At 32.9% G+C, this 12,396-nt stretch overlaps 1 protein-coding gene across 1 annotated transcript; it reads left to right on the forward strand.

Annotated features, from left to right (window-relative positions):
* Window positions 1–3,605: 3,605 nt before the first annotated feature.
* On the forward strand, window positions 3,606–11,496 carry LOC129226374 (synaptosomal-associated protein 29-like; the record flags this gene model as incomplete). The annotated part of the gene is given in 3 exon segments (XM_054860976.1): window positions 3,606–3,707; window positions 5,842–6,118; window positions 11,232–11,496. Coding segments are annotated over 3 exon segments (546 nt in total), but the record flags the coding sequence as incomplete, so codon positions are not given.
* Between the last annotated feature and the right edge of the window lie 900 nt (window positions 11,497–12,396).

Below are 12,396 nucleotides of genomic sequence, written 5' to 3' on the forward strand. Positions count from 1 at the left end.
AGTAGGATACTCTTGAATGGGAAATACTAGAATGTACTGCAAACTTGTAGATGAATCTTATGCAGGTATTCAAATAGCAGAGCTATCAAGGTTAGTCGGTAGACAGTCGGCCATGTGCTCAAAACCTTGCTTTAGCTCTGTTATATTCAAACCTTTGTGCTGTGATTTTGACTTGGGGTTTTTGGTTATTTGGATGTAGGGTAACAACCCCAGTAATTAGCACTTTAAGAATTTGTCCTTAAATTTGGATCTGTTTTCATTTCTTAGAAAAGAAATATTTACTTGTACATATTTTTGTATCAAAGAATGCACATCTGTGCACATATTCAGTTCACTAAAAGCAAAAATATTTGCATAGATATTTTTATAAACATAGGTGTATAAAAAGTTCCCAAAACCACCAGTAATTGGCACTCGATACTCCAGAATATGATCCTTGTGATCCAGTGATTGGCACATGTTAATAGAACTGGAAAATCACTTTATTTTTCACTTTTAGATAACAGAAAAATTTCATCATCATTAAAAACATAATTAATGTTAATTTGAAGTAGGTAATTTTACATAAGTTAGTGTTAAATTACACATCTTAACGTTAAAAACTTATTTTAGAGAAATACAAATTTGGAATATTACATGAAAAAACTATCGAGATTTTATTGCTGCATCGATCGGCATGCAGTTTTGATTTTAAGAATTATAGCTGTGTTCACATAAAAAGGAACAATAACCCGATGATTCAAAGGGACCACAAAAAAATGGAACTGTTCTCTACAGTCGCGCAATATCTGACTGTGATGGCCAAACATATTTGTTTTTTATTGTTTTTTTTTTTTTAATTTAAGAGTAGATTCTGGAGGATTCAAATCAATAGTGAAACCTATATAATATTTTTGCTGCAAAAATATCAGAAATCAAACTAGTGACATATTGCACAACAAATTAGGGACTGTAAGCACACGTGCCAATCACTGGGGACTAGCAAAACTGGAGCACCACTAAATACAAATACAAAAGTGACGACCAGTAACAGGCTCTGTGCCCAGCTAGACTGGCCTTAGTCACTTTACAATCCCCAGTGAAGATCAATGGCCCTCTTAAAACTGTCTACTCCCTTGCTCATTACCACCTTTTCCGGTAAGCTGTTCCGAGGTTCCACTACCCTGCTAAAATAATCATTTTTCCTAACATCCATGTTAGCCTGAGATTTAAATAGCTTGAGACAATGACCCCTCGTCCTGTTTTCAGTGCTAAACTTCAGCCCCGTAACATCTTTCACTTTAATAAATTTGAACAACTGAATCATGTCCCCTCGGTCTCTTCTTTGCTCAAGACTGTACATTTTTAGCCTTCTAAGCCTGGAATCGTGGTCTAAGTGGGAAAGTCCACTTATTAGCCTTGTAGCCCGCCTTTGAACCCTTTCCAATACATTGTCTTTCTTAAGATAAGGAGACCAAAACTGAACAGCATACTCCAAATGGGGTCTTACCAAACTTCTATATAAGGGCAGAAGAACTTCTTTAGATTTGTTTGAAATAGATCTATTGATAAACCCAAGCACCTTATTGGCGTTGTTGCTAGCAATGCTGCACTGTTGGCTAAACTTTAAATCCTGACTTATTAGGACCCCCAGATCAGTAACTTTGTCTGCCTGACTAATGACTGAACCTTGCAAATAATAACTTGTACGCTTATTTCCATGCCCTAAATGTAGCACTTGACATTTCCCAACATTAACAGCCATACCCCATTTATCAGCCCACTCCGTAATATGATCTAGATCCTCTTGCAGCTGTTTTGCTTGTTCTTTATTTTCTACAGTCCCCATAACTTTGACATCATCAGCAAAACAATTCATGTTCCCAGAAATATTTTTGTAAATATCGTTCATAAATGGCATCCATCATTTCTCCAAAAGCCCAATAAGAGACAAAAATTTACTTCTACCCACTCAAAGTAACATCTTTCAACGAAACAAAACTTTTGACAACCAATATTTAAAATAAATTTTAAGTCGGATTTTAATGGATTGATGCACATGCTTCCCTTAGGCCAGAGAAAAAGCTTTTGCAACAAAAATGGCCGATTTGACACAAACCACCATTGTTTCTCTTTCCTATACACTGCTACCATTTAGTAACATGAATTGAAGTTGTGATCTTTAGGGTTAATGTACATTCAGTTGATATATAGCCTTCTACTTTTAAAAGATTGGATACGAATCTCATTTTAGGACATTTTTGTTGGAAGTGCCAATCACTGGTGACCTGCCAATTACTGGGGGCGTTACCCTAAATACTTGTTTAGCGTTGTGTTTACGATGTTTAGTGATATTTGCTTCATTGCAGGGTTGGCTGGATTGGACCCAATTGGGTTGGACCCAGTGGGTTTTTTTTTGAAAAAACCCATTTAAAAAAAACCAGTTATTTCGCCCACTTTTGGGTTTTTTAAAATTTTCTGAGAAGTTTTAAAAAAATTAATCAATTTAAATACTTTCACAGTTTAAACTTCTTTTTTATTTGTTCTTCACCACAAACAATGGACATAAAAATAAATTTTGAACTTTAATAGTATTTCTTAACTCTTTATGGCATTAAAAAAATAGATTTTAAATAAATATATTTAAATTTTTTCTTTAACTGGTCAATAAGAAACTTAAATTATCTTGACTAAGTCTTGTCACGTCTGATTTTCTCAATATTTGTAGACTGTACAGAGGAAACTGCTCTAGCTAAAAGGCTTTCATTTGAATTATTTTCTGCAAATTAACACCTCACAAATCTTGAATAAACAAGACATATATTTTAGAAATAAACAGGTGTTACAAACGGTCGGACAGAAAACAGAATAGGATGTACAGTATTTTCATTATCTTTAAAAAAAGTTTAATATTTCTTACTCTGTACGCAGAAATAGAAAAACGGGCAACATAAAATTAAAAGAAATGTCTTGATTAAACTGGAATTCAGTAAAAAGGGATTTAAACTACTTGAGGTTCTACAGTAGGTTTGCATAACAAAATGAAATACAATAAAGTAGAATTCAAAAAAAAAAAAAAAAATATAGTAATTAAAAACAAACTAACAAACAATAGATTTTATCATTCGAGTAGTAACTTTGCCTTAACTGTTGACAATCATGGAAACTAAAAAATCTGAAACTTCACCATTCCTGGGTTTCGTCGTCTTTTATACTTTTCTTCAGAAATTGCTGAATTTTTGAGCTTTTTTTACCCCAAGACACTTTTTTTGCTTTGTCCATGTACTAACACTAAAATATGCTACAAGTACCCACATTCTCCCTAAAAAAAGACAAAAAAAAACCACATTTCTTTTAAAAAACTCAGCTTTAGTTGGGTTTTTTTGGGTTTTATTTAAAAAAACCCTGGGTCCATGGGCTTTTTTTAAAAAAAAAACGGGTTTTTGCCAACCCTGCTTGATTGCCATAGATATTTCAACGATTGTCACTGATTTTCTTTGTACATATTTGTAAATAAATTTGCTGTGCTTTCACAAGAACCGTTTCTTCATTTAATGATTTCCCGAAGTGGGCAGGACTCGTAACGATTCGTAACGATCTGATTGTTAAATATTTCCCTGTTGCAGGAGTTGTTGAAGCAGAGGGAACAGCTCCAGAACATAGAAGGAAACCTGGACAACATCAACAGTACAATGAAAATTAGCCAGAAACATATCAACTCTCTGAAAGTAAGACTTGACACACTACACCCCCCCCCCTTTTCTCTTTGTTGTGGGAGGGCACAGTTCTGTTAGATATTGCACAATCTTTTTTGTTCTTCCTTCCTTTATTTATTTAATCATTTATTTATTCATTTTTATTTTTTTTGAGTGGTGATAACAATTTAATTCCTTTGTATAAACATGGTTATACAAAGTTATACAAACATAAGTTTATCTTGTCCTAACATTGTAAAATTGTTACCAATTCCTTTGATAACAATTTAACAGTAAATCAGTCATTGACTTTCGATTTCAAGCTTCATGTTATAAAGTAAATGTTAGTGGTTTTATGTCCTTCCCTTTATCCTCATGACACTCCTTGAGGATGAATTGCCCTAAATTAAAAAAAAAAAAAATGCCCTAAATTAAAAACGCAGATATTTCAGAAACTTTAAACAAACATTTACCCTTTTTCAATTTTTGTTTTCATAGCTGGCTGCTTATTAATATAATTAATTTTATTTTTATTCAATTATTTCTAATGAACAGGTCTGAAAGCTGATAACTATTCATTTTTTTTGTTGTGTTTGAAGATTCCTTCTTCAATCAAATGCTGGATTGAAGAAAGTTTTCAAATAATTAGCAAATAATCTTAACTGTTTATTATATATATCTACATAAATAGGTTTATGTAGATTATATGCTTAATAAAATCATCAAAATGCACTAAAAAATTTTATTCAAACAAATAAATGTTTTCACATCTGGCCTTTCTATTCTTGTATTTCTTCTATTTTTGGTGATAAATTTTAATTTTTGGAAATAATTTGCACAAAAAATACTGCATTAAAAGTATTCACAAAGAAATTGGGTGACTGGAGAAAAACTCACAGGTTACCCAATTTTTCCCCTTTCTTCTTTGAAAAGAAATCCAAAAGTGAACAAGAAACGCAGCAATATGCAGTCATTTTTGAAGGTTTGCCTTCTTTTATACAGTAATGCGCATTAACATCAAAAGAAGCGGAACTATACAATTGCATATGCTGCACATATGCTTTTGCATATAACCTGGCTCTGTAGATCAATAGACACACATATTGCATCTCGGCCAAGAAGGTGACACAACTTAAATTTGAGAAAAAAATCTTGCCACAAAACTTGCAAAGTTAGCTTACAAAGTTTTATACAACCACATGAGTGGTGGTATAAAAATGATACCATCAATTGGTGATTCATCATCAAAATTTTGTAATTAAGAAGAAAAATTTTAAAACGTTTAAGTATGCATCATTAATTTAGACATAAAAAACTAATTAACATCACAATATAATTTTTTTCTGCATATTGTAATATTTGAGACCAAATCACTCAACTCTACTATTGTGTAAAACCGTGATTTCCTCCAATCCCCCCCCCCCAGTTGTGTCACTTTTCTTGGCAAGGTGTAATCTATAAAAATATCTGTATTGGTACTCTGTACTGTATTTGAGATCACGGGTGCAGAATATGTCCAATCCGGCGATCTAGGATCGGGGGAAATTTGAACCATCTGGGGAAAATTTTGCAGATTCAATTTAAAAAAAAGAAAAATCCATTTTTTTTTCTGCAAGTGTTTTTTGAATGCATTTTCTTTTCCATCACCACTCTTTATATTTTCATCAACTATTTGTTGGATAATAATTTACATTTAAAATTAATGTAGGTATGATATTTTAATTAAAACTTACATGCATTTACTTAATTTGCTTTTTAGATACCGAGATCTAAGGCTACTGGTTCATTCTATAAGTTTTAAAGATGCAATTGCTTTTTTTCCCCCAAAAACTATCTCTACCTAGAGTAATAGGAATGAATTTTCATCTGAAACATATAGCATATTGTAAAATTTTGGGGAAATTTTCATACAAATTGGGGGAAATGTTGGTGTTAAAAACATTTTCTGCACCCCTGCTTGAGATTTCCACTGCCAAAAAGATCAGTCTCAAGCAGCTATCTCATTTTTTATATTTTTGGCTTTTAGTCTATTTTGAAAATTAATACATTCCAACACGTTTAAATTTTTTTTTTTGTCTGCTTGTTTTTTTTGGTTCTTTTTTTTATTTTTACAACTAATATTTGTATAATATATAGTTTGCTAATAAAAGATCTTTCTCCTGGGCAGAGCATCTTCGGTGGCCTGAAGAACTACTTCAGCAAGGGGGGCTCCTCCGAGGCCAGCTTGCCCCCCGAGGGGGTCCGCCCCTCCCCGGAAGGGGGGCCCTCCCCCCTGGCGGACACCGTGGGCCACCTGCGGGCGGAGGCCAGGGCCAACGAGGGCTCCCACCCCGCATTCAGGGCCAGGGACCTGTCCTTCGATGACCTTGACGCGGGAGAGAAGAAGTCTCCGGTTCAGGCCAGTGGAAGCAGGGACATCGACGACAAGATCGACAAGAATCTCGGTGAGTGGCCGTGCGGGACGAATGGCTTACAGGGGAGATTCGGACCCAGGGGTGATTGTGTTCCGGTATTTTACCATATTTCCGGTATTTTCGGACGTATTTCCGGTATTTTTATGTCCGAAAATACCGGAATTATGTTTTTTTTTTGTTATGCTTTTATCTCCCTACCTCCGCAATTTGTTTAAATTATATAATACTCATCAAATATACCTGCAAGAGTCTTAAGATGGACAAATAAATGTCAAGATAATTTGTATAACACCAGCTCAAAAATAACTTTGTAACCCATTAAAAATTTAATCACATGTACACACACTATTTTGACTCAGAACTATTTAATACTATGGCAAAGGTGCACTTAAGTAATAGGAGCCAAAGGTTACCCCCCCCCCCCCCGGTCTCGCCTTGAAACTTTCAGGTATTTTTTGATGAACTCACAATCACCCCTGTTCGGACCAGAAAATATCTCGTTTGTACCGGGCGTTAGGAATAAGAATTTTAATCTAGGCATGATAGCTGCCAACATTAAAAGCTGAAGAACCGGAAGACTAATGCTTAAAATTTTGGTGACTATATGAATAAATTTAACGCCAAAATGTTGAGTGGAAAAAGGATTTTTAAAACATAGGTAGGGATTTCTTAAATTAGGCCCCAAGGGCCTGGCCAGAGGAAATTTAGGTCCTTTTAAGGACCCTTCACAAAATTCTAATTAGTTAAAAAGGACCCTTCACAAAATTCTAATTAGTTAAAAAGCACCCTTCACAAAATTCTAATTAGTTAAAAAGGACCCTTCACAAAATTCTAATTAGTTAAAAAGCACCCTTCACAAAATTCTAATTAGTTAAAAAGGACCCTTCACAAAATTCTAATTAGTTAAAAAGCACCCTTCACAAAATTCTAATTAGTTAAAAAGCACCCTTCACAAAATTCTAATTAGTTAAAAAGCACCTTTCACAAAATTCTAATTAGTTAAAAAGCACCCTTCACAAAATTCCAATTAGTTAAAAAGGACCCTTCACAAAATTCTAATTAGTTAAAAAGCACCCTTTACAAAGTTCCAATTAGTTAAAAAGCACCCTTCACAAAATTCTTAATTAGTTAAAAAGCACCCTTCACAATATTCTAATTAGTTAAAAAGCACCCTTCACAATATTCTAATTAGTTAAAAAGCACCCTTCACAATATTCTAATTAGTTAAAAAGGACCCTTCACAAAATTCTAATTAGTTAAAAAGCACCCTTCACAAAATTCTAATTAGTTAAAAAGCACCTTTCACAAAATTCTAATTAGTTAAAAAGCACCCTTCACAAAATTCTAATTAGTTAAAAAGCACCTTTCACAAAATTCTAATTAGTTAAAAAGCACCCTTCACAAAATTCTAATTAGTTAAAAAGCACCTTTCACAAAATTCTAATTAGTTAAAAAGCACCCTTCACAATATTCTAATTAGTTAAAAAGGACCCTTCACAAAATTCTAATTAGTTAAAAAGCACCCTTCACAAAATTCTAATTAGTTAAAAAGGACCCTTCACAAAATTCTAATTAGTTAAAAAGCACCCTTCACAAAATTCTAATTAGTTAAAAAGGACCCTTCACAAAATTCTAATTAGTTAAAAAGCACCCTTCACAAAATTCTAATTAGTTAAAAAGCACCTTTCACGAAATTCTAATTAGTTAAAAAGCACCCTTCACAAAATTCTAATTAGTTAAAAAGCACCCTTCACAAAATTCTAATTAGTTAAAAAGCACCTTTCACAAAATTCTAATTAGTTAAAAAGCACCCTTCACAAAATTCCAATTAGTTAAAAAGGACCCTTCACAAAATTCTAATTAGTTAAAAAGCACCCTTTACAAAGTTCCAATTAGTTAAAAAGCACCCTTCACAAAATTCTTAATTAGTTAAAAAGCACCCTTCACAATATTCTAATTAGTTAAAAAGCACCCTTCACAATATTCTAATTAGTTAAAAAGCACCCTTCACAATATTCTAATTAGTTAAAAAGCACCCTTCACAATATTCTAATTAGTTAAAAAGCACCCTCACAAAATTCCGACCTTTCACAAACTTATTTGTTACTAAATGAGTACCCAAACCCGAAATCTAATCTATATTGATGGATAAGTTTTGGTTTAACACTTTGAAATTTCACAAAAATATACATTTTTTTTTTAATTCACAAAAATAGGACCCTGTAAAAAATCCTAGACAGACCCCTGGGCCCATACAGGAACCAAAATTTGCCATCGAGCTTGCAATTATCTCTTGTTAAACTTAAAAAAACAACTTCTTTGTTTGAGAAAATATTTTGAAAGAGGTATAAATTTATTTTCTCTTGTAAATGTTGATAAACATTCCTCTTCCGATTCGGGTACTGGAGCTAATAAATCTAACCAATATGTATCCAAATATAGCAAAAAAATAATAATAATTATACAGAAATAGTGCTCATGGCCGATAGCATTTAATCAAAAAGATGTGTAAAATATATAATTTGAAGGATTTTATATAAATAAAAATACTTCTCAGAAAATAAACTTCAAATAATAGAATGAAAATAAACTTCAGTCATTCTTACATAAATAGAGCTTTGAAAGCTATTGAATTGAATAGACTATTTTTCTTCAAGCTGTATATGTTTTTTTCCCCTCTGAAGAAATAAATAAGCAATGGCCATGAACTTTTGGATTTCCATTTCTCACATGAGAAATTTCTGTTACTGGATCATTTTTGTCCTCTACTCTGTGGTACGATTTATCGTACATTTTAGTAAGGATACAACAAATAGTAACCAAATTTAATATTTAGCAATTGATTAAAATTATATTTTTTCATACAATGAATGAATGTTACAATATTAAAATCGTCGCTTACAACTTTAGTTCGCATTTTAAGGCGAGAGAAAACTGAAATGTTAAATTTAGTTGTGAAAAAACCCTTATAATATTGAAGCTCAGAAATATATAAACTCAATTACTGCTTTGTTTTTAATAAAATATGCAGCTTAAAAGATAAAATATAAAAAAAACTTATCATTCCACAAATTTTTTAACAAAGGTGACTAATTATAATATAAAGAAAATACTTGGATATTAAAGTTTGCAGTATTTTAATTTCTGAAGTTTTATTCCGTATGAAATATTAAATAGTGTTTCAAAACTGATTAAATGAATCATTTCAGCGCTAAACTTGGCGCTGTACAAAGCATTTAATCAGCTGTATCAAAGTTATATAACAGTACAAAGTTTTATTAGTGCAGGAGCATGAGGTGTTCTGCCTTTTCACTTTTTTTTTTTTGCCTATTACAATTATATTTGTGTGCACGGTCAATGCAAAGTTCACTATTTACAACCTAACATTTTACCGTGATTATCGGGTTTCAAGAAAGAAATGATCAACTTATGCAGAATTGCACATAAATATAAGGGTCTGAGTATTTTGTCCAAATGTAAAGCCGCAACATGACACATTGTTTGCCATAACAATTTACTGTTTGATTAGCACATTGTTTTATTTTGAGTTTATATGTTGGGAGGATTAACTCAGACTAAAATTGTGCTAATCAAACAGTAAACTAAATAGTTCTGGCAAAAAAAAGTCATGTTGTGAACTCTACATTTGGAGAAAATGCTGTGAAATGGTCCATAAACCAAAAGGGCCATTTACCATATTAATTTGCTTTTGCGATGATTTATTTTATTTTTCATTTTAAATATACTTAATTTAGATCAAGGGCAGATCCAGAAATGCTTCAAGGAGGGGGCGGTTGATTTTTTAACTTACCTTTTACTAAGTATCTGTTTACACATGCTTGGAAGAGGGGAGGAGGGAGGGAGGGCCGCAGCATTTTAATCAAAAACAACTAAAATATAGAGATGTAGCCATGGAGGTTCCCCAAACCTACTCCTTTCCTTTTCCGTTTAAAGAGGTTTTCTAAAAATAAGTTTTAGATCTTCCATTTTGTAATAGTTCCGGGGAAATGTTTTGAAGCTTCGGTTTGAAAAAATTACCGGAGGAAATTGCCCTTTTGAAACTTTAATTCTGAAAAGTTTTTGTTAGGAAAATTTAACCCCATTCCTTTCCTCAGCGTCTCCAAAAGTGACCTACACTTGCGTTTTAGAACTTCAATTCGGAAAAATTGCGGGTGCAGGGTCCCTCGAGTGAGGGGCGATCGCCCCCTTCCTTGTATCCGTCCTTGATTTAGATAAACTTGTGGCATTCAATAGAAATGTGTTAAAACCAGGGCTGGGTTTTTTTTTCTGGCAAAAAGGTATTTTTACCGGGCCAGTGGAAAAAACCAGCAAAAATGGAAAAAAACGGCAAAAACCTAATTGCAAATAAAGTAGCATTATAGTGTTAATCAAGAAATAGTGACAATATAATATAAATAATGCACTTTAATATTTTAGTTATGTCTCTCCAAGTTACTACCAATTTATAAGGTGAAAAATAAATAAAAAACAAATGTTGGGCTTAAGATTTTAAATGATTGTTAAAACAATGTTTTCAGAATGAGCCGATTCCTTCAATGCTAAAACAAAGAATGTTTACTGAAGCCTAGTAAATTAATAAAAAAATTGAATTCTAATTTTATATATATATATATATGTGTATATTTAATTAATCACTTTTTTTATCCCCCCCCCCCAAGATTTTTAAGTTATTTAATTAATAACAGAATATTTACTCGAATATAGAAAAATATTAACTTTTCCTCACTGAAGAAATAATGCATTTTTTCTCACTTATTGGGAAAATGGATAACCAAGAGAAGAATTTAAAAAGAAGAAAAAAAAAGCTGATCAATATGTGCATTCTATATTCACTCTACTTTTTAGTGATACTAGCTCACTCTACAGAAAATGGCAAAGCCTTTTATCAAAATCTTTTCATGCTTTTACTTTTTTATAAAAGGAAAAAAAAAAACTGTCCGTAAGTTGTTAACACAAAATCTATTTTTGCCACTTTGGCAAAAACTGGCAAAAACCTATTTTTGCCGGGCGTGGTTTTTTCCGCCCCCGGCAAAACCCTGGTTAACAAAACAGATGAGCCATTTTCTTTCTTAAATTGGCATGGAATGAATTGAATATATTGGGTAACTTTCTCCTCTCTTAGACTTCCTGACTTCCGGCCTGGGCAGGCTGAAGAACCTGGCCGTGGGGCTGCACGATGAGATCGAGCTCCAGAACGAGATGATTGATGTTATCCACGACAAGGCAGACAGGGCAGACGAGACCCTGGAGTACCAGAACAGGCAGATCAAGCGCATACTCAAGAAGTAGACCCCCCCCCCCCCACCACTTGTATCGTTTTCTGTTGTTTTTATTAATCCAGATTTTATTTGTAAATTATGCATTGTATTAAAAGAGGTTTTCTAGCACCACTGTTGCGTTTCCTTCTGAATGACTTGGAAAGAAGAATCATATTCAGTGATTCGGTTGAAGTGAATACAACATCCAGAGACTGCGGTAAACCCTCATTAATTTGAATCCTATTAAACCAGATAGCCAGGACCAGATTTAGGTATGGGCATAAGGGGCCCAGGGCACCGAAATTTGGGGGTATAAAATCTGTAAGTAAAGCTTTAAAATGGAGCAAATTGAACATGCACCATAACAAGTCTAAAAAACAAGAAAAATTCTGCTAAAGTTACAACTTCTTTCAAGAACCTCAAAGTCACCTCAGGCTTAATATTATATTTTATAGCTTTTTAAATGGCATGTCAGAGATAATGTTCTGTATTCAGGGGTAGAAGTGACTGACTTGTCACATATAGGACATTTTCCGCAAAAAATATAGGACAAATATAGGACACATTATATGAATATTTTTGCTATGAAAAAAGAAATAATACATATCATATATTATTCAGTTATTCTTATCAATGATTTTGTTTTAATAAAAAACCTCAAATAAAATTATTCCTTACATCTGAAATGACTTTCCTGTAGTTGAAAGAATAATTTTTGAAAAGAACAGTGTACTTTATAGACGAAATAATTAAACAAAATTTGAACAAAGAAAATTCTTATTTTCTCTTCCTCACTCATGACCCAAGTACTAATTCCACTGCTCTTTGATTTTATATCTAAACTGAATCCTTTACCACTTGTATTAAGAACAAACAGAGCTCGAGAAGGATCCTCGTGACGTTTTTCCCAGTCTTCTTGATGCTTGAATGTTTTAGCATGCTGCCTGAATTGTGAAAATCCACTATTGCTTATGGGCACTGAACAGTTGCAAAAATGGCAAAAAGTGGTAAAATCATCTTTTCCTTTAG

The sequence above is a fragment of the Uloborus diversus genome, chromosome 7 (genome assembly GCF_026930045.1).
Source record: "Uloborus diversus isolate 005 chromosome 7, Udiv.v.3.1, whole genome shotgun sequence".
Lineage (NCBI taxonomy): Eukaryota > Metazoa > Arthropoda > Arachnida > Araneae > Uloboridae > Uloborus > Uloborus diversus.